Source organism: Choloepus didactylus, chromosome 4 (assembly GCF_015220235.1).
Source record: "Choloepus didactylus isolate mChoDid1 chromosome 4, mChoDid1.pri, whole genome shotgun sequence".
Classification (NCBI taxonomy): Eukaryota; Metazoa; Chordata; class Mammalia; order Pilosa; family Megalonychidae; genus Choloepus; species Choloepus didactylus.
In genome coordinates, this window is record NC_051310.1 from 152,474,464 (window position 1) to 152,497,007 (window position 22,544).

Genomic DNA, 22,544 nt, shown 5'->3' on the forward strand with positions numbered 1-22,544 from the left:
ACACTGGCCATACTGCTCTGTGTCAATCCTCTGACATGCTCCCTCTGTCTTCTCTGCATGGTTAGTGTTCATTCTAATCCACGTTTAGAGAAAAGCCCTTTTTAAATCATAAAACACTTAAATTGTGAATCATTACTATTTACCTAAGTTTTTTCCCTCCTCTTTTTCCTTGCTATCTTGCTCCAGGTAATCCCATCTCCAGGTCTTACCTCTACTCTTTCTCACCATATGTATTCTTTGCAACAAGTGTTCCTGGGTGGTACTAAGACAAAGAAGGACAATATCAAGTCTACACTGAGGAAGAATCTCAGATACTCAAGGTCCTCCACGTGGACAGCATTACTCTGAATATGAATTGAGAAGATTTTCTGGTCACTGTTGTGTGGTGGAAAGAGGATGTGAAGGGAGAGGCTGACCAGGTGCAATGAGAGAGACTGGGTTTTCAGCATTGTGGCCCTTCCTCTGACTCTCCCCCACTCCAATCTGCAGTCAGGTTAATGTACCCACGCAAAGCTGGAGGTCATGGCTGTTTTGGATAAAATGCTGAAGGGGCCAGTTCTCACACCCAGATTGAGTCTATCAAAAGAAGATAGCAGGTAGATTCAACAGTGGAAAAAGAGAAGCACACATGCACATGTTTTTATGATTTGTGTGAGCAAGTGTGTATGTGTGCATGTGTATTTGTATATGTAGGGAGATAGTATAGTGGGGTTACTTTAGCCTTTTAATAACTATGATATTGTGGGTTAGAGGCAAATTTACCTAATTCTGCAAAGATTAGAATATAACCATTTGGTATCTGTGTTATGCATAGTTTTGTCTTAAAAATCTGCCTGAGAATGTCTGGCATGTTCTTATTTCCATGCCAAACACACAGGACTGTTAATACAACAAAGCCTAGGACAGATGATTTATGTAAGTATTTGTAAGCACTTATTTGCTATTTGATTCATTTAAATGGATGCCTAAAATATTCTCCCAAATTTACTTAAGACCATTAACCTCCTATATTTTAATACCACCACGTGTCTTACACATACATGCATTATGAACTCCAGTTCTTGAGAAGTTCTCTTTGACCAAATCTTAACATCCTAAACAGCTTTTTCAGGGCCTCCTTCATCTCCTTATTCCGGAGACTGTAGATTAAGGGGTTGAAAAGTGGAGTCAACACAGAGTAAAATAAAGTCACAATTTTCTGGATCCCAGCAGGATTGTCTGATGTTGGGCTCACATACATCACCATGATGGAGCCATAGAACAGGGACACCACAGCCAGATGGGAACCACAAGTGGAGAAGGCCTTTTGCCGGCCTTCTGCTGAGGGGACCCTCAGCACAGCTCTGATCACCAGAGTGTAAGAGCCAGTGATGAAGAGGAAGGTGGAGAAAATGAGGACTGAGTTAAAGACGGCACAGACAGCCTCAGTGGCTGGAGCTGGCACACAGGACAACTTCAAAAGGGGTCCTGGATCACAAAGAAAGTGATCAATAGTATTGGGGCCACAAAATGGAAGCTGGGAGACAAGATAAACTGGGAGGAGGAAACAGGAGAAGCCACACACCCAGCAGCAGGCTCCCATTCTGATGCAGCGTTGAGCTGTCATGTTGGTGGGGTAGTGCAGGGGCCTGCAGATCGCTAGGTACCTGTCAAAGGCCATGGCAGACAAGAAGAAGGTCTCAGTGGTGCCCATGGAGAAGAAGAAATAGAACTGGAGGAAGCATCCAGAGAAGGAGATGGTGTTGGTCTCAGACAGAAAGTTGGCTAGCATGTTGGGGACAGTGGAGGTGACGTACCAGATCTCCAGGAAGGAAAAATTGGCCAGCAGGATGTACATGGGGTTGTGGAGATGGTGGTCCCATCCCACAGCACAGATAATGCACAGGTTTCCAGTGAGTGTCAGGACATAGGTCCCAGAGAAGAGTGAGAAGAGGAAGATCTGAATCTCCCAGGTACAAGGGAATCCAAGGAGAATAAATTCACTCACAGTGTCAGAGAGATTATTCCCTCCTGAATTTTTCATTTTTTTCCCCAAAACTGCAACAACAAGATATTGCCCTGTTATAAAAGATGCTACAGAAATTTTCTTAAGTTGTTCTCTGAATTTCTTTACAACTCAATTAGTGACATCACTTTAGGTCACTCAAATTTTCTGCATTCTTTTCCCCAGTATGATACTGGGAGGAAATAAGGAAGCTGTGGGTGTGTGTGCTTACTACGGTATCATTATCATACTGTATATCATTATCATGACCACTATCACCATTGGGATCTATTAAACCTGCCTTTATTTAGTGTCCTCAGCACTACAAAAAAAAGATACATACTCTCCTGCTATTCACGATCTTATGATCTAGTTTTGAAACTTTTATAAAGATATATGGAGGTTTAAATAATTGTACAATTTGATCTATGAGTAAATATAGAGAAGAAAATATTGCAAGAATATATAGGCACCAAGCAAGGGTTTGTCTACTATTAGAATTTTAAATACTATCACGTGCATAGTTTCAGATGGAGTTCTTTTCCATGTAGTACTGGGAAAGTTGGAAAAGAGATAAGGAAAATGAATTTTAATCAAGGACTGTATACAGTAGGGCCAGTTCAGACGTATGTGTGTCTTTCTTTAAAAATCTCAGCAAAACTCGAGAGAGCAAGCCAGCAGGGAGCAGTTTCACATCAGGATCTGAGCAATGCCTAAATCAAAGGAACTTGTTTCTTCAAGCTCATCTGGCAGTGATTCTGATAGTGAAGTCGACAGAAAGTTAAAGAGGAAAAAGCAAGTTACTCCAGAAAAACCTGTAAAGAAGCAAAAGACTGGTGAACCTCAAGAGCACTGTCATCTTCCAAGCAGAGCAGCAGGAGCAGAGATGATAACATGTTTCAGATTGGAAAAATGAAGTATGTCAGTGTTTGGGACTTTAAAGGGAAAGTCTTAATTGACATTAGAGAATATTGGATGGATCCAGAAGGTGAAATGAAACCAGGAAGAAAAGGTATTTCCTTAAATCCCAAGCAATGGAACCAGCTGAAGGAACAGATTTCTGACATTAATGATGCAGTAAGAAAACTGTAAAATCAGAGCCATGTAAAACCTGTACTCTTCTAGTTTTTTTAATCTTTTTACATTGGGTTTTGTTTTCTAAACATTGTTTTCCAAGCTAATGTATATTTGGATTGCAGAACAATTTGTAACGTGAATACTTTTTTTTAATGTGCATTATTAAAAATGTTCTGAGTGAAGCTAATTGTCAGCTTTATTAAGGAGGATCGCTTCGTGCCCACCACATAGTGTAAAATAAAATCAAGTAATACAATCTTAATAGTTGTGGCCTTTTTTTATCAGAAGAGTTGATACTGTTTGAGGCCAAAAATAATAGTTTATAGATCTTTCACTTTCAACTTTAAGAAGGATTTGCATAGCATTGAATTTATCCTTGATTTGTGAAATCCATAATTGATCTGTTGTCTTCCAACCAAATGTTTAGATTTGTTTGACTTTTCCACCCCAGTGATATTTCACTTTCCTTTTTGCTTCAGTTTCCTTTAATAACTTATCTTTTCATGTTCAGTTTTCACTCTTTTCCTTGAATATATTTTGCTGATTTAGAAACATCAGTGAAACTGTCAGATGTTAGTTATCTTAGTAAGGCAATTATAATTAAAATACTATATGGCAACTACAATCACTAGTTTTACTGTATTGAATATTAGGAGATAAAGTTTGATAAACAATATGGCTTGTATGAAAACTGAGCAAGTGTACAGTGTTCTGTGTAGTTGTTACCTTATTCTTTAGTCTACAGAAAATAATGGCTTAGATGTCTGATTTGCTTTCACTTACTAAATACGTTCACCATGGGATGATGTCTATAAAATCAGGTATTGTTAAATTAGACTAGGATTTAATAAAAATTGTGAAATCTTTAAAAAAAATCTCAGCAAAAGAAAATCCACAATTTTCATTGTTAATTTCTCCTAGTAGTTAATAACATATGCACAATTCCCCAAATATCTACTTATTTTTAACAGAGTCCTCTTTGTATTTGAAAATTTTATTGTTGAAGAGGAATAAGCTTCATGCAGTATCATCTGGAATAAACATTTTTAAATAAAGTTCGCATGAATGAATGAGTTACAGAATACAGACTAGCATGATTCTCTTTTAACTGAAATATACCCTGATTAGAGTGTTCAGGATTCAGTCCTCACTTGAAATTTATTGGGTTCTGGATAAGCAACTCATGATGGTATTTGATACATTTTGCCACAAAGAAAAACACATGCACACATGTTCCGTATCATTGAGAACTCTTTGAAATTTGATTTACTTCCATTGAAGATTTGTGCATTAACTATTCATTCTCATTACTCTGTCACTACATTATCTGAGGCTCCTTGCTACAGCTTCTCCTGATTGATATGACTTATGTTTATTCAGGACCCAGTTCTTGGATCTTTTCTCTCCCCCAGCTATACTTCCTCTGTAGGAGACCTGTCATCTAGCCCTTGACTTTCATACTATCCTTGTGAGATGAAGCCAAATTTTCCATCCCTATCCTTGACATTTGGAACCTGGATTTGTCTACCTGAATTCTTACTGGACATTTCTATTTGATATCAAATTGGCAACTTCAACATAAAGACTGAGTTCTTGATTGTTCTCGCCCCATACTTGCTGCTCTGTATTTCTTCTCCATCTCAATAAATGTTGTATCTGTTTAATCGGTTGCTTAAGTCACAATGTTTAGCCAAATTCATACCACCTCTCTCAATAGTGCATATCCAGATGATCAACAAATTTTCATGTTCAAGCATATTCAGGACCTGACCAATTTTGACCATCCCCATCATTTATCATCCTTGTCCACAGTACCATGAAATTCTTACCTGGACTCTTACAAGAGTCTCTGAAACTGCCTGTCTGCTTCCATTTTTATGAGACTATTAGTCATGTAGCAGCTATAGTGATAGTGTTGAAAATTTTTGATCACATCAACCATTTGATTTTAGTTCCTAAAACACACTAAAAATAAAAGTCAAGCTCTTCACTACAACCTATAAGAGCAATTTTTCTTCAAAGCACATATTACTACCTGGCATTGTATTATATACTTAGTATGTATCTTCTGTCTCATCTACTTGGATATAAGATGAGGACTTTGTTTTGCTCACCTATGAATTCCCAGAATCAAGGCATGTCTCAATCAATGAATGAGTCTTAACAGTAACCAATTAGGAAAATAATTGCTTGCATTAAGAGCAAAAAGTCAAATAATGCAAACACTGGCATCTCCAGTTTGTTAAAAACAAAAGCAAAGCAACCAGGACTTTACTTGTTATGGGGATATATCCTCACTCTAGGTAAACAACAGACTGTCCACGATAGGAGCATACTCTGAACAACCCCTGCAAAGCTGCGTCTCTCTAAATCACTTCATCTTCTTTTATGTTCTGTTTGTTCACTGTGTCCCTCTGTGCCTTGTCATTGACTCTGAGTCATCATTTTGTCAAGGTGCTGTGTGTGGACGTGTGTGTGCACTGTTTTTTTGCTTGTTGTTGTTGTTGTCCTCTCTACAGGTCTCTTTCTGTATCTACTTTCCATATCTTCTTTTAAATTGAATTGCTTTTTAAAAAATAATCTTTTGCTCTTATTTTAAATAGACAATTGAACTGTTCTAGCTTTCTCCCTCTTATTGAAAATGTGTTTGTGGTCTATAGCTGATTTTTTCCCCCCAGTTAGTCAATGTGCTTTAATAATTATGTAATTTTCATCTCTTTTGCCTGATGTTCAGGGCCAGGAAATCTGGTGTATGTGACTTGAATAAGTAATAAGGTATAGAATAACATTGTCATTCCAAAATTTATTCCTGGCTCCTGTAATTTTTAGTTCAGCTAGCATTTCAATTTAAGTTGAATATTTTTATTTTTATTTTTATGTTTATTAGGTATTTTTACTTATTGGTTTATAAATAAAACATTTAACATAAAACTTATCTGGACTGGCTCTGATGCTGAAGGCAACGTTCCATAGTTGAGAATCCATCCAACTGCCATCACGAGGAAGCTATTCTAATTTCCATTTTCAGATGGAGAAAATAAAATGCAGGGTTACAAGAAAGTGAACAACAGGATGTCTGAGCTGTACCTTACCTGAAGCTGTTGGGTGGGAATTACAGAATTTGGAAAGGGTAGATTTCCAAATGGAGTTGCTGTCTCCTGGAGTATGCGAGTCAGCCTTGGTCTCCATTTCAGCAGGAGAAAATGTGCAGCAAAACCAAACACGGCAATGCTCACATCCCAGCTTCAGAGGAGGCTTCTAAAAGAGGGTGCGTGTTTGAAAGTAAAATTATCATGTTCGGCAGTTAATTGGATCCCACGCAGTGACTGTGTTGCTTTACGTAGCCTGAAAAGGCAGTTACATGAGGATATAAAGACCACTGTGGTCTCCTGATTTAGGAAGGAACAATCACACCCCTGCCTTTAAAGGAGAGTATGTAGCAAACATGGTCTGAGCCCCGGCTTCTCTGCCCTTAGCAGCCCATCCTGGGGGGTGATGACCCAGAACACACTGTGGGTGCACTCAGGCCCTGAAGCTGAGCTCTGGTCCCCCTCTAAACTTTTAAACAAATGTGCCAAGTTTTGCTTGTGACCCTCCTGGATTACCCAGCTTCTCCCAGTGGCCTCATCTAGGGACAACAGTGAGAAGATTTTGGCCAGATCTGAGAAAGTATTTCCTTAACTGGGATCTACATTGGTCCTGCCCCTAGAGGAAAAAGGAAAGACGACGACGCCTGGGTCTGAGTCGAAGAATAAGTTCGCCTTAAGCCTTGGATCAGAATTATCAATATAAGAAGAAATATCTGTCTATATTTTGATAGCAATACAGCTACGTTTTCCCACGAAAGAGATGAGAATTGGTTTAGGAATGAAAATGTAAAAGCCAAAGGATGTAAAAACAGAGTTTAGTTATTGCAAAGAATTTACAAAATCCTTCAGAGGCTTTCTCCATCTATTTTTTTCTCTCCACATTCCTACACATACACCAGCCCCACATATGCTGTGGTAATGCTGAGGTACTCTTGTCCTACTTGCTTTGTGAATTTGTACTTTTAATTTCACTTCAGTGAGAGAAAAGTATATTAAACATTTAAATTGACTGTATGATTGCCACAACAAATAATGTGGTTTTTAGAAATTATAAATGGGAGCAATGTCTGAAACAGGGAGGGGATACTCCTGTTGGCTTTTCATAGGTCAGTATAGAGCTTTACATTAAGCCCTGGGTCTTATAATTTAAGAAGTATATTGGCAAACTGTGGTGAATTTGTAGGAAAAAAACTTAGAGGGAACTTGGAAGTATGGAAAATGAGTAACAGTAGAAGGAACAGGCATGTATTTAAATTGCAGTACAAGACTGTCTTGGAACAAATGAAAGGTGATCACTTAATAGAGGGACTGAATATCTCCCATTTAACCTCTTAAGTACAGCATTAGGAGTAATGAATGAAAGTTATGTGGACACATGTTTTAGCTCAGAATAGAGAATAAATTTCTGACAGAGAAACCTATCCAGGGATGGAATGAGATAACTTGGATGGAGGCTACTGCCCATCATGCATTTCGTCAGATATAGGCTGGGGAAGGGGTAGAGGGGATTCAAACATCAGATGCAAATTTCTTTCAACCCTGAAATCATGTGATACGCATTGAAGAAGTTTCAAGAGAAAAAGAAAATCTATCTAAGTAACTTCAATGATCCAAAATGTTACAGAAAATATACAGGTTAATTAGTTTTTTCACTAACATTGGTACAAATGAGTAGCATTTTCCAAGGGCTACTAGTTGAGAGGAGGACAGAGGGAAAAAGGAAAGGAAAAGTTGGACTGCAGCTGAGCCTACATGTGCCAGCCATGGATCTATAAATTATTCAACTATATTATTTGAAGAAATTAATATTTTATTAAGAAGAGTGTGGAAACCTTCCATGTTCAGAGCCAAAATTGAACGGCTACTTAGGATGGTTTCTGAAATGAATAGAATTATTTTGTGGTGGCTTTTTCCTTTTCTCTGCATTTTTTTCTAGATTTCAGCATCTATACTTTCTCCCAAGCTTCCGTTGCTGCTGCATCATCAAGAAGTAGAGAATTAGTTGGATTACTTTATTTTTGAAATAGCATTAATTTTATTTTTATCATTAGAAAACAACATGTTTATTTTAGCAAAATTAAATAATACATAAAAGTGTAAGAAAAAACCTAAATCACCCTTATCGCATTTCTAGGGCTATTTTTTGTTTACATTTCTAGTCTTCTTTCTCTTTACATATTTCATATATTAGATAGATATGAAAATTTTCAAAATTGGAATCATAATGCATATAGTTGGTAAATATTTTTGTTTAATATTAAATCATGAGTCTTTTCCCATGACATCAAATATCCCTTGAAACATGATTCTTAATGGCTGCATGATATTTTATTTTTATGAATGTATTCTAGTTTAACCATTATTTTTTGGGGGGGGCACTTAAAACAATATTTTATGTAAATTTTCTGAGAGTCTGTGTTTTTTCTCCCTTTAGAAAAAATTCTTAGAAATGAATCACATGCCTGTGTGTGTTTGACATTTGTATGTTTGCCTGTTTCAATTTTATAGTATGGTTAAGTTGCCATTGGTTAGAGGTAACTGGAAGACAGTAGAGAGCACAGAGTACTAGATTTTGACTCAGGAACTGGCTTTTATAGATCAAAAGTATCATTTCCGCTTATGTAATAGTGTTACTGTGAGAACCTCATGTCATGACTTAGGGAAGTTCTTCAAATTTGTTGGATATATGATGAATTGCAAATTTGGTTTCAGTTTAGCTTAGGGCGCTGACAAATACGAATGAATGCTTTGTCTTCAAGTGTTTTCAAATATCTTGTCCCATAGGGATTTGATTTCTTCATCTGAATTATTTTTAGTGGGGAACTGGATTTGAACTATGCATTGCTTACAGATCCCTTTTGCGAGATTGCCCTCCATCTATGGGAAGGCAATCCAGGGACCTACTAGGAGTTATTCCTGCATAGCTTAATATCTTTTTATGGCCCCTAATCTTCTCTTTCTTGCCCAGCTTTCCTTAGTCTTCTCCGAAGTTGCTCCCAGAAGGTCTCCCACTCAGCCCTCCCTTGGGGCAAATCCAAATAGTCCTTCTGGAGCCACTGGGCAAGGCGGTGGTAGCTGTGCAGCTGTCGCCTATCAATAGGTTCCAGGAAGAGCAGCAGGAGGCGAGCAGTCACAGGCCTGGCCACCAAGTGGTAGGTGGCGAGTCTTAACTCCAGATTGCACCAGGGACTGTCTAGGGCCTGGTGGCTGAGCACACAGATGATAGATCTGCTGCTCTCCATGCTGGTGGCAATAGTGTCCATCCTGTCCTGCCCAAATCCAAAATCCCTCTCAGGCAGGCATAGCCTCAAGCCCTCTCCAGTTGGAAGAGGCTTCTCCAGGGCAGGAACCAGTTCTTCCAGCACCCAGGCTCGGTCCTGCCCACAATAGGATATGAAGACATCATAGTGGTACTGGCTTCTGGGGTGCCGGCCACCCAACTTCCACCACCAGGCATGAAACAGGGCCCAGAGGTAGCGGAGCCAGGGCCACTTAGGACAGCCCAGCAGTGCAACTATGATCAGCAGAAGCACAAGAGTGAAGCTGGTTAGAAAGCACTGAAGTTCAGGATCATGAGGGCAGTGGCCAGAAAGGAAGGAGAGCAGTAGAGTTTTTGAGTGGTCAGAAGCATTGGCCATACAGATTGATTTCTCCAGCCCATACACAAAGGACTTTGGGGCACGTGTTGCCCAAGGTCCTACCCAAGAGCTTTCACATTGGCAGGTGAAGGTGATATCTGAAAAATAAACATATTCAGGCATCTGGGGGATTAGCTCTTGGAGGCTGCTGTCCAGCCCCAGGGCCCATTCAGAGTTCAGCATTAGCAGCCAGAGGAGGCTCAAGCCCCTGAAGCTGGAGATGGAGAGGTTCCCAATGTTCATGTTACTTAACGCCAGTACCTCTAACTGAGGCAGCTCCTCCAATAGCACCTCTAGCTTCACTGGGCTTGGCTGATAGAAGTAGTTCAGGTCCCCCAGCTCTAGCACTCTCAGCCTGGGCATCCCAAATAGTTGCAGGACTACTGTAGAGTCACGATCAGACTGGGAGTGCAAATGCTCTAGGAGAGTACGTTGTGAAAAGAATCTCTGGGGTTGATGGCTAGAGAAAATGTTGGAACTGCAGCCTTGGAGGGTGAGGTGATGAAGGGAAGGGAAATGGACTGTAGTGTTGTATGGACTCAGGAGCACATAGGTAGTTTGTAAGGTAAGGTTCTCTAAGAACAAGAAGAGTTCTCCACTGGGGATACTAAACTGGATGTATGTGTTTGCCCGGGCCTCCAAGCTGAGCAGTGTCAGAGGCCATGGAGGGTGAATCTCCAGCACCTCAGGAGAACCCAGCTGTAGATGGCTCAGTTTCTGCAGACCTTGGAGCTGTGAGCCTGAGAGATGCTCCATATTTGTGCCCAGGAGGTTCAGTGAGGTGAGAGCAGGAAGATAGGAGAGCCAGCTTGGCATCAGCACCTTAATTTGGTTCCAACTCAGGTCTAGGGTCTTTAGCCACCTGAGTCCTCCCAGGCTCTCACTGGATATATTGGAGATGTTGTTACCACTCAGCCAGAGCTCCTGGAGTTGAGGAAGAGAGGAAAAGGCTCCAGAGGGCAGAGAACTGAGTCCATTGTGGGACAGATCTAGCACTCTCAGGTTTGAGCTGAACAGCCCCTCTGGGAGCAACAAATTTGGGCCCAACTTATTCATTGATAGGTTGAGCCTCTGAAGTTGGGACAGGGCACTCAGGAATCTGGTGGGAAGTGACTGCAGGTCATTGGCATGAAGGCTAAGGAGTTCCAGGGAATGGCAGCTTGGGAGTTCCCCATCTCCTATGTTTTGGATTCGGTTTCTCCCAAGGTAGAGTGCATGAAGCTCAAAATAGGCTGTCACATTCCCAGGCAGTATTTTTGCACCTGTAGCTACAAGGGAGAGGGAATCAAGATGGAGCAGTCCTGAGTCCAGAAGCTTTAATTCACTCAGTGGGGTACCATCTAGTCTCAAGAAATGGATCTGGAGGCCATGCAAGACTTTGACACCCACCTGATTCAGCTGCAGGTTGGCAGACAGATTCAGCACCTCCAGGAAGGGTGGCCATGGGCTAGAGCTGGCTGTAGGTGAGGAACCAGACACAAGGCTTGGGAAGAGCCCTTGCCGTTCCTGCAGTTCTGTGGGACAGCTGTGCCTTAGGGTCAGACGACTAAGGCAGATAGGCAACCAGATGCTCTGGCTATAATTCAGGCAGTAGCTTTGGAAGGAAAAGCTACTGAGGAATCTAAGGGGCTCCAGGGCATCCGGAGGGAGGAATAGACTCACACAACAAGGAGCCGGATGCTCAAAGGAAAGGTGCTGCAGCTGGTTCAATCCTTGAAATGCCCCAGGTGAAATCCTGATGGTGCCCAGCTGCAGCCTCAGAAGCTGAAGTTTGGGGAAGTGTTGAAAGGCATCAACTGGCAGGGTGGAAATGGTGCCCTGGAGGCATAACCCCTCTATACTCTGAGGCACTCCAGTGAGGGTCCCAGCCAGGTCATTAACATTGGAGCATGATGCAAAAAGATGAAGTCCTGGGGTCAAGGAACAGACTGGGATGTAATAGGAGATGTTAGGCAACAGGGAGCTGTCTGCTATGGTGCAATCAGGAGCAGTCCATGCCCAGCCAAAGCTTAGGCTCATCAAGGTCAGCAGAAAGAGAGAGAGGAACATGGAGGTGAACAGAGATCCTTTCATCCTTGGCATTGTTTCTAGGAAAGGAGTAGAAATGAAGAGGAATGTCAAACCCTACAAAAGCTAATGACTCCAGCCCAGGAATTTCTGATCCACATAACACCCTTAGGGGTTTTGGAACCTATTGGAGAATCAGTTCTGTGATTAGGATACTTGATCAATTAGGAGACTCAAGTTGTGCATACTCAGGTGTGCTCCCTGCCAGTTAGGAGCCAGTGGAGACCTGAAGAGAAAAGACCACAAGAAGAGCCTGAAACTCATGATGTATCCCAGCAGAAAATATGGTAACACTTCCCAATTCTCCTGCTGGGGATGGTTAGCTCAAGTTTCTGAGGTCTTTGGGATGGAGTCTTCAGCTTATGGGTGAAGTAATCTCAAGATTAGGCAGAAAATAAACTTGTCTCACTGCAGAGTTGATTGAAGGGAAAAAATGATGATGCACACATAAAAAGACCTTAACATACACTCCCATTTGATCCTTAAACATATTATATATATATATATATATATATATATATATATATATATACATATATGTAATCAATTTTATTATCTTTATTTTACTGATAAGGCAGCTGAATGTCAGAGAACTTGAGTGACTTGCCCAAGTATATAGAAGTAGAAATTTGCAGAGTTAGGACAACAGTCCAAATTTTTCAGCCTCAAAGTTTAGTGTTCTTTCCACTACATTAGTCTTCAGACAGAACTAGGGAAATATTTCAAGTGAATTCTACATTGAGCTATGGAAAATAAAGACAGTCTTAAATGTTAAAAGACAGGAAAAATATAAAAAAAGGTGTATGGTAGAGAAAGTAAGCAGGAGAATGAAGAAGTTGAAAAAGTGATAAAGGAAACATGAAGTCCTGCTACTTTTGTGGTCAGAACACAGGGCTGGAGGTAGGAGAGTGCATTTGATCCTCTCCCATTGTGAGGCTTCCAATTCCTCATTATGAAATGGATAGTAATCAAATGTCCCCCATCTAGGTCCTGAAAACATGGAGTCAGTAGACCAGATTGGCACTCCAGGAGAGATAGGTGTCAATTAACCACAAGTGACAGGCAATTCTCTCCTGAGAGTGCTTGGTGCGATTTACTTACTCATACCTTTGGAAAAAGGAAGGTTAGGCATTAAAACACATGGTCTTCTCTGTTTTCCCCTTGACATTGCCATGAGGATAACGTGCCTGGGCGATCACAATAAAGCAAGCCCTCAGAGCACTGAAGCTGCCTTTTTCTCAATCTGCCATAGCTTCATAGACCATATACACCTAAGATTTTATGCAAAAGTTCAGTTGACAAGAAGCCTGAGGAGAAGGCCTGGGGATTCCTTATCTCTAGATAACTCAACCTGGCAAAATGATGAACTTCATTTATTGAACATGCTCAGTCCACCTGATACTACATAATTCTATTTTCATGGCTATTCACTTGCATTTTTGAAGGGCTGTTTCTTGAGCTGACACCACAGTCCCTGACAGTATCCAATAACGTGTCCTGCATAAGAAAAGGGTTAAGTTTAGCTTTCACATAAAGTTTATATGGAATAGGGGAAATAAAAACTAAACACAACTAGAACAAACTGACTCTGCGATTAGAGGGAAAGAAAGGGTCTCTGACATAAGCCTGGAGTTAATGTCAGCTCCTTACTTGGGTAAAAACAAGCAATAACCAAGGTCACTGAAATGCAAAGGAATATGAGGTACAACCAAAGGCAGGTTAGTCAGCTTTCTCAGATAAACTGTAACCTCTGGAGTACCCAGCCAACAGGGAAACAGGGGAGGGACCTGAGTGTTAAGCTTATGAAATAAATTGTGCTTCTTTTCCTTTGTTCAGTGTGCTGACCGTTCCATTTTCTTTTAGCTGTGCACTCACTCTTGCAAGAACAAAAATAAATTTCTTTTCTCCTCCACAATGGGGTGAGCCTTTGTCTTCTTCTAGGTACAGTTCTGTTTCTAACAACTTGGGGGCTTGTCTGGGATCTGAAGCATTGAGAGGGAACCCCAGGTTGAAAGAAGGGAAGGCACACCCCTCCATTTGAGCAGTCTTGGACTCTGTCATTGGGGGCCCACCTCTGACTGCTGGCGAGACCTGCAATCAGACACTTAGGTCTGCAATTGTGGACAAGAAAAGGGGAAGGAAAAAATGTGCCTTGCAGCAATCAGGTAACTCTGTGCACAGACCAAGTTAAGAAAAAAAAGGACTATTAAGTATTGGCTTGATGGTCAGGACATTCTGATGAGTCTGAGGCTGTTCCTGAGGGAAAGATGCCCAGACAAGACTCAGAATACAGAATAGAAGCAGTCAGCCAGCCGGGGAGAAAGGGAAGGGATTACCTGTAGGGTTCCTCACAGATTTCCTCCGTATAGTTCATTGGGGAGGATGTTAAAACACTGAGCCAGTAGTGATTAGATCAAGGGAAAGGATAAAAGGAAAATGATCAAATATTGTTGTTACATTGGGGGGGGGGGCATTTTGCCACCCAATGTATTCTGGCCAAAATATGGGGCAGATGAGGACTGGCTTTATGCTGACCTTGTACTTTATGCTAATGAAAAGAAACCTTTTTCCAAGGACGAGTCTAACTACGCCATGTGCTGGCCAAAGAACAAAAAACCTCCCTCTACCTCATGAAAGATGAAACTCCAAACCTGAAAGCTAAGTTTGTAAAATCTAAACCCTGAGTCCCCTTATTAAGCCTTCTGCCTCCCTGTGTTTCGCCTCCTCTCACAGGGCAGGAATTGCCAGGCTCTGAGGGCACAATAGAACATTCCCAAGTCCCTGGGGAGCCAGAAGGTCAATCAGTGACAACTGCTCCACCAGAGACAACCACCAACTGTTAAGGAAGGAATTAACACCATGTAAAAAAAAAAAAAATATATATATACACACACACACACACACACACACACACACACACAAAATTTTCCATTTCCAAAAACTCCTAGGGAGGGAAGGGTAAAGGGATGGAATCCCATCAAGCCCCTATACCCTTTAAGAGGAAGTACTCAGAAATGAACCCTGATGACCCTGTGGCCCAGGGAATGTTAAAGATCAGCTATGTGAAGGGGTCTTGGCCTGATATTCAGAAAAAGATCCAGAAAATGAATGGATGGCTAAATAAGCCATTGGACGAGTTATTAAAAGAGTCTTAGAAAGTGTTTGTAAGAAGGGGGGAGAAAAAGCAGAAGCAGAAAGCCAAGGTCATGATGAGCGTGGTTGACCACATGATCAAGGAAAGATCAGGAACAAAGCAGGGAGGAGGCAATAGAGGCAAGATAAAGAAGTAGTTGGAGCCAGTTGGAAAGAAGGGAGAACACAAAACTTTGCAGGGTGCTATCACTGTGGGAAACCTGGTTATTTCAAAAAGGAGTGCCCAAGTCTAAAGAAAGAAGAGGGGGTTGGGGAGATTTCTGGGATTGGTGGGGTGCTGTGGGTTGTGGGTGGACTCTTGTGCATCTGGAGCTAGGGGGCTGTGCTGGGGACTGTTGGAAGAGGAGCCTGGTGGATCAGAGTGGAGGGAGGGGAGATGGAGGCCTTGAGGGGGAAGCTCAGATGAGCACTGTTGCAGGCTCCTGTTCTGGCCCTCCCCCTCCTCGAAGGGTCTTTCTGCCTGTTTGTTACAGTGGATAAAAGAACAGCCTTAGGGGTACTGACCCAAACCTGGGAAGGCCAGTAAAGACCTGTAGCCTTCTTTTCTGAAAATGTGGGCCCCGTCTCAGGAGGGTAACCACTCTCCTGGTGGAGGAAAGTGGGAGATTAACCTGTAAAGGGGCATTGGTGGTCAGTTGTGAAAGAAGGGAGCCGACTCCATCTCTATGTTCCTGCAAGAAGAAGCTTTATTCTACTGCCAGCAGCAAGTTTATATGGCATACAAAGTTTTCTTCTACGTGACTATTTACAGGTTCTCAGGGGGACTGCATTTTTTTCTCAAGTCCCAAGGCCTTGACAACAAGAAGTATGTTTTTACTTTTTGGGCACAATCTCTTCAGGACTGGGTGGGAAGCAGAGGCACGGAGAGAACCCAGCATCATTCCTTATCTTAATTGCTTGCCTTCAGGCACACACTGCCTTGGCCTTCTCTTAACCTTTTAAGAGGAGGCCTCCCTAAATAACTTGCAAAGCCAGGGAAGCTTCCATGTCTCTACAGTCGGTGTCCCTCATTTCAGGGGGCAGGGAAATAGCTGGCTAATTCCCAAATCCCGAAGTGTGGAGTGGTCCTAATGGAAAAAAAAAAAAAATTAGCCCATGAGGAATTGGTAAAATAAGTGTTAGCTAATCTACTCTTACCTAGAAAAATATCAGTGGTGCATATAAATGGACACCAGCATGGTCATACTTTTGAGGCAAAAGGCAATAGATTAGCAAATGAAAAGGCTGCAGAGGCCTCTCTCTGTCTCCCTTTAAAGTTTATGGTTCTAATACCCTCCATTCCCAAGAAGTTTGGGGTCCCTCCATCCTAAGCAAAAAAAAAAAATGAAAGAGCTGGAGCAGTTAGAAGCAACCTTAAATAATCAAGGGAAATGGCTCCTCCCAGACTGCAAACAAATGTTAAATAAACAATGAGGGAGGCGTTAGCAGTTTTACAACAAGGGAGTCATTGGGGAGTACCGACCATGTGTGATCTGGTTCTTAAACATTTTAAATGCGTGGCCTTTGTACTGTACATAAACAAATATGTGAATCATGCATAAGTTGCCAAAAGGTTAATAAGTCCTAAGGAAACAAGTACATGGGGGAAGAGAACCAGGCCTCAAACCATTTCAGAGTATTTAGGTTGATTACACTAAAATGCCCTTAGTGGGTCAGCTAAAATATATCCTTGTTCTTGTAGACCATCTGCCAGGATGAGTGGAGGTGTATCCTCTCACCTCAGCCACAGCATCAAGAACTTCCAAAATCATCTTAGAACAAATCGTTCCCTGCTATGGGTTAGTGAAAAATATAAACTTATATAGTGGTAGTAACTTCACCTCCTGTGTATTAAAAAATGTTATGTAAAGCTTAAATATCGCATAGGATTTCCACACACCCTAGCATCCACCATCCTCAGGGAGCGTGGAGAAAATGAATCAAACCTTAAAAAACAAACAAACAAAAAACCCCACATCTTTCTAAAACAGTCTTGGAGACAAAGTTACCCTGGACCAAGTGCTTACCCATAGCCCTATTAAAGATTAGAACTGCCCCCAGAAAAGAACTGGGAATTTCCCCTTATGAAATGCTTTTTGGTCTGCCTTTTCCCAGGAAGACTGGAAAACCCCCTCCCCTAGATTTGAAAGCTCTCTTTCTTAAAAATTATATACTGGCCTTGTCTTCTACTTTATCATCCCTCAGGTATTGTGGTTTGCTGGCCCAGACCCCATCTCTTAAATTTGCCATACATCAACACCAACCCAGCAGCTGGGTCCTGATCAAGTTATGGAAGGGATCCAAACTTCAACCAGCCTAGGAAGGACCCTATCAAGTCCTGCTGACAACTAAAATGGCAGTCTGAACATCAAAAAAAAAAAGGCTGGACTCACTATACCCGAGTAAAGGGACCAGTACTTGAACCGGATGATAATTACCCAGCAACTCAGCCCAAATCCTGGAAAATAACTTCAGCCTCAGATCCCTTGAGGATCACTCTAGAGAGATAATAACTGGGAAGGTATATTGGGAAAAGGAGAAGGGGTGGGTCAAACCCTGTATTTTACTACTACTACCAAAAGCTAACAGATGAGGGGCTTCAGGCTCAGCCTAAAAATGAAAATAATTATATTAATTATGGTGTTTCCAACAATAAGCCTTGCCAAAAACAACTTAGTAATAACAGAAAGCAAGGGCCTCGAGTCCCAAATCATGCAGTTTGATGCTTGTCAGGTAATAACCCGCAGGAATTTAAAACATCAGTGACAGCTAAGTGGGGGAAAATAAGCACCTTTGTCCAGGGGTAGAAATATAAAAAGTATAATCTCATTTTCTTCTGCCTGAGATAAGAATATGTATGGTGGACTGCCCAGTATAAAGGGTGCACTGCAGAGGCATGGGGAAAGTGAAGCTTACTTAAAAAAAAAAAATAATAATAATAATAATAAAATAACTTTTTACAAAGGTAGTGCCCCACTGGACTGCATAAACCTTCAGTGCAACCTAGTAGTATTAACTGTCAAAAAAGCAGATAGCCTAATTAACAGAGTATATAGAATGGGAGCAGATGTCACTGGTGAGGACCCTCTGGGAATGTTCCCCCCCTCCCCAAAAACTGCACTACCAAAAAATGTCTTCTCCAGTTAGTTTGTTAGTGACAACAGGGAAAACTTGGCTGGAGATCAGCTCCCTAGTAAAAACTGATCCCAAGGTAATCAAAGTATTCAAAGCAGAAGTATTAAAGAAAACCATAGAAATAAAAGCAGGTTGTAAAAACACAAATGCCTGGGTAAAATGGGTCAAATATACAGTTCAGAGTCTAAACAAAAGTGAATGTTATGCTTGTGAAACAGGCTGACCCACTGCCCAAACTGTGCCCTTTCCATTATGTATGGAAAAGCATGAAAAGGAGTTTAAGTGTATAGTACTCTTTCAAAATGCTATTCCTGGTAAAAATTGTAGCACATTGTCCTCTCTCTTCCCTCCAGTCCAGAAGGGAAATGTCAAGGCTGTACCAGCTTCTCATCTTGGTCCAGGAAACTACTCTGCCTGTCTCTTTAGATGGAAAGAAGGGCTCTAGGATCTTGATGGCCTTGTGTACATAAGTGTGAAACATAAGTAAGTATAGTGCTGGCAATTTCTCCAGTTTAACCATATCCCATGCAGACCTCTGGTGGCACTGCAGAAAAGGCATCTTCAGGCCAACCTTACCTGAAAAGTGGGCAGGGACCTGTGCTCTGGTTCAATTGGCTATCCCATTCACCATGGCATTTAAAAAGAAAAAGACAAAGCAAAAACAGCAGGAGAGAAAAAAAAGAAACACACCTGACTCCTTTGACGAATGAATTTACCTAAATAATATAGAAATTCCCTGGGGAATCCCAAATGAATTTAAGACCAAAAATCAAGCAGCTGCAGGGTTTAAATTATTTTTATTCTGGTGGGTCACTATTAACAAAAATGTGGATTGGATTAATTACATATATTACAATCAGCAAAGATTTATCAATTACACCCGAGATGCAGTTAAGGGAGTAGTGGGACAGTTAGATGTAACTAGCCAAATAACACAGGAAAATAAAATAGCCCTAGGCATTATACTAGCTAAAAAAGGAGGTGTCTGTGTTATAATTGGGGGTAGTTGTTGTATATTTATAACCAATAACACAGCACCAAATGAAACTATCACCAAGGCTTTACAGGGTTTGACAGCCTTATCTGAGGAATTAGTGGGAAATTCTGGAATTAACAACCTACTCATGGGATGGCTGAAAAACTTGTTCAAAATAATGGAAAGGAGTCAGACTATCCATCTTAACTTCCCTTATCATTTCAGCTGGGGTACTCACAGCAGTTGGATACTGCATCATCCCATGTGCTGGAAGGTTAGCTCAAAAACTCATTGAAACTGTCCTAACCAAACAAATGCCCATGCAGTATAAGCAGAACAACCTATACCCCCTCAAAGAGGAAGACCCCTATGATAAAGAATGTGAAAAAGCTCTTAACAAATTTGAAAAACTGAAATGTGAAAACTACAGAAGTTTAAAAGAAAGAGAGGGGACATCTGTAAGAAAAGGATTAAGTTTAGCTTTCACATAAAGGTGACATGGAATAGGGGAAATAGAAACTAAACACAACTAGCACAAACTGACTGCAATTAGAGGAAAAGAAAGGGCCGCTGATGTAAGTCTAGAGTTAACGTCAGCTCCTTATCTGGGTAAAAACAAGTAACAACCAAGGTCACTGAAATGCGAAGGAATATGAGGTGTAATCAAAGGCAGGTTGGTCAGCTCCCTCAGATAAACTGTAACCTCTGGAGTACCCAGCCAATGGGGAAACAAGGGAGGGACCTGCGTGTTAGGTTTAGGAAATAAATTGTGCTGCTTTTCCTTTGTTCAGTGCATCAACCGTTCCATTTTCTTTTGGTCGTGTGCCCACTCTTGCAAGAATGAAAATAAATTTTTCTATTTCACAATTGGGTGAGCCTTTGTTTTCTTCCAGGTACAGTTCTGTTTCTAACACCTGTTATCCTTGAACTTCCCTCTCCATTCTATAATCTAGTGAGATTTCAGGGACTGGAATAGTTACAAGATCTCAGACCAAGGAAACCCAATCTCCTTGGGACAGAGATCCTAGGAATACAGAACAGTTCTGGGCTTTGGAGTAGGATCAAGGACCAGGGATGGTCCTGTGTCCACAGGAACTCAGTTTTGATGGCTTTACATGGAGGCATTGCTTAGATTGTCCACAAATGATAGTGCATCATTTGGCTGGCTAAATTATAGCAAGCTTTAACTCCAATGCTTTCCATAATTCTTGCCTAACCCCTGCCTACCTCCTGGCACTTGGCCTCCTCTAGAAAGAATCTCTATGCAGAGGAGATTCTGCCTATTTTCTCTCCTCCCTGTCAATTTCCACTATTTCTAATCCCACCTTGTCCAGAAAGCTTACCTGGCACTGGGACAGCAGTCTATTTGTGTATGAGCAGAGGAAATGGACACCAGTGGAGACAGAGTTGAAATTTTTCAGGATAGATTCTCTCACACCTTCTTCTGCAGCAAAGGTGCAAAAGTCTTTTCTTCTGCTTCCTTTGACCTCACTCACACATAGGTGCATCACCCCTGTTACTAGATCAAAGGTTGAAATTGCTACAGCAAAGAGGCAAGTTCTTGCAAACCTCTTAACTTCTCCTAAAATTGTACCTGCCTCTCTCTCTTTTCCCTCCCACAGAACTTTTTCTATTCATGGTTTCCTCTTTTCCAGTACGACTTGAGGATTTCAGTTCTCATTACTTTTGTATCACATCCTTCTAAAGTCTTAAAGACTAAGTTCCATCTCCATTTATCTGGAAGAGTTTCCTTCTTTGCAATAACATCTTCACCAAATTCTACCCTTTTCCCTGCCCAGTCCTCCTAGCAATCTTAATATAAAGCTCCTTTTTAGCATGAAGATAGAAGCAAGACTCACAGTCTTACTATAGGGAACTCAACCTTCAAACTAGGGTTGTAAGTGCAAAGTAGAAGTAAGAAGAAAGGAAAGATAGACTCTACTTGAATGATAGGATCTTCTTTTCCAGAAGATTTAGTCATCAAGAAGCTTCTGGGAAGGTAGCCTTGAAATTAAAGCTGTAGGACTGGGTAATATAGTAATATAGTATCCCAAAGAGAGGAGGGTCCACATTCTGACTCCTATAGGCTTGATTTTACTGAAACACTTTTTGAATGCCTTGTTTACCTGCTGCTGTTCTTAGAGTAACAATTAAATAAGTTTGATTATGGAGACATTGAAATGGTTCTTTCATCTCTTATCCAAAGCGTTCATTTTTCAAGTTTACAGGTGAGTTGCTTTTTTTTTCTGTTTGAAGATTGGGGAAAAACAATTTTAAGTTTACTCTTTGTACACATTCTTGAGTTTTGAGTAAAATCTTAGTCTTAGTGGCATCTCTATTGTTTGCTTATTAACAGTTTTTGTCTTGTAAAGCTCTCTTATCCACTAAATCTGTCTCTCTTGCTCTTTCTTCCAATATAAAGATTTGCTAAGAGAAGTATCAACAACCTAAAGTAGGAGCACTGAGAGAAGGGGCTATTTATAAATTTCCATCATTACAATTACTTTCTTATTTTATTGCCCAGTACTTTGATGGCAGAGTGTATATGAATGCTCATTTCCCTAATCTTCCTGCTTAATACAACCACAAATCTAATTTGGTGGTAATATGCCCAAGCTTAAAAAAATGAAATGTTACAGATTCCCATGTAGATAGATGTGCCAGGTTGGATGTATTATGACCCCCAAAACCCCATTATCTTTGATACGATCTTGTGGAGGCAGATGTGTTAGTGTTGATTAGATTGGAATTTTTTGATTGAGTGTTTCCATGGAGATGTGACTCAATCAAATGTGAGTGAAACATTTGATTGGATAATTTCCATGGAGGTCTTACCCTGCCCATTCAGGGTTGGTGTTAATTGGATCACTGGAGTCATATAAAAGAGTTCACAGACAGAGGACCTAAAAGCAGCTAAGAGTAACATTTTGGAGAGCAACTGAGGATGACATTTTGAAGAGCAGCTGCAGTTAAGAGAGGACAAAATGCCCCAAGAGCAACACTTTTGGAGAAAGCCATTTTGAAATGCAACCTAGGAGCAAGCAGATGCCAGTCATGTGCCTTCCCAGCTAACAGAGGTTTTCTGGATGCCAATGGCCATTCTTCAGTGAAGTTACCCTGTGCTGAGGCCTTGCCTTGGACAACTTTATGGCTTTAAGACTGTAACTTTGTAACCAAATAAACCCCCTTTATAAAAGCAATCCATCTCTGGTGTTTTGCAAATGGCAGCATTAGCAAACCAGAACAATAGGGATCATTTTGTGACACCCTTCTGATCAACAAATAATGTACATGGAATATAGATTGGCCTCCTTCGTGCTGTGTGAAGCTTCAGCGGCCATCCTCAGTTAACAAAGTGACCTTGATGGAAAGATGTACTAAGGAGTATAGTTTTAAAAAGCCAGAGGAGACAGGGTCCCTGATGAAATCTTAGAACTGTCTACTTG

The 22,544-nt window shown here is 41.1% G+C and overlaps 2 protein-coding genes and 1 pseudogene across 2 annotated transcripts; 1 reads left to right on the top strand and 2 right to left on the bottom strand.

The window, feature by feature from the left end:
• Nucleotides 1-1,045: 1,045 nt before the first annotated feature.
• On the bottom strand, nt 1,046-2,023 carry LOC119532911 (olfactory receptor 11H6-like). The gene has a single exon (XM_037835149.1). The coding sequence runs from the start codon at nt 2,021-2,023 to the stop codon at nt 1,046-1,048; it is 978 nt and encodes a 325-aa protein (XP_037691077.1).
• A 666-nt stretch (nt 2,024-2,689) lies between these two features.
• On the top strand, nt 2,690-3,076 carry LOC119533465 (annotated as a pseudogene).
• Nucleotides 3,077-9,095: 6,019 nt separating this feature from the next.
• Nucleotides 9,096-17,018, bottom strand: LOC119532912 (toll-like receptor 11). The gene is made up of 2 exons (XM_037835150.1): nt 17,015-17,018; nt 9,096-11,875 (listed from the first exon to the last, which is right to left on the bottom strand). Exons 1-2 carry the CDS (start codon nt 17,016-17,018, stop codon nt 9,096-9,098), a joined length of 2,784 nt encoding a protein of 927 aa, XP_037691078.1.
• Nucleotides 17,019-22,544: the final 5,526 nt, after the last annotated feature.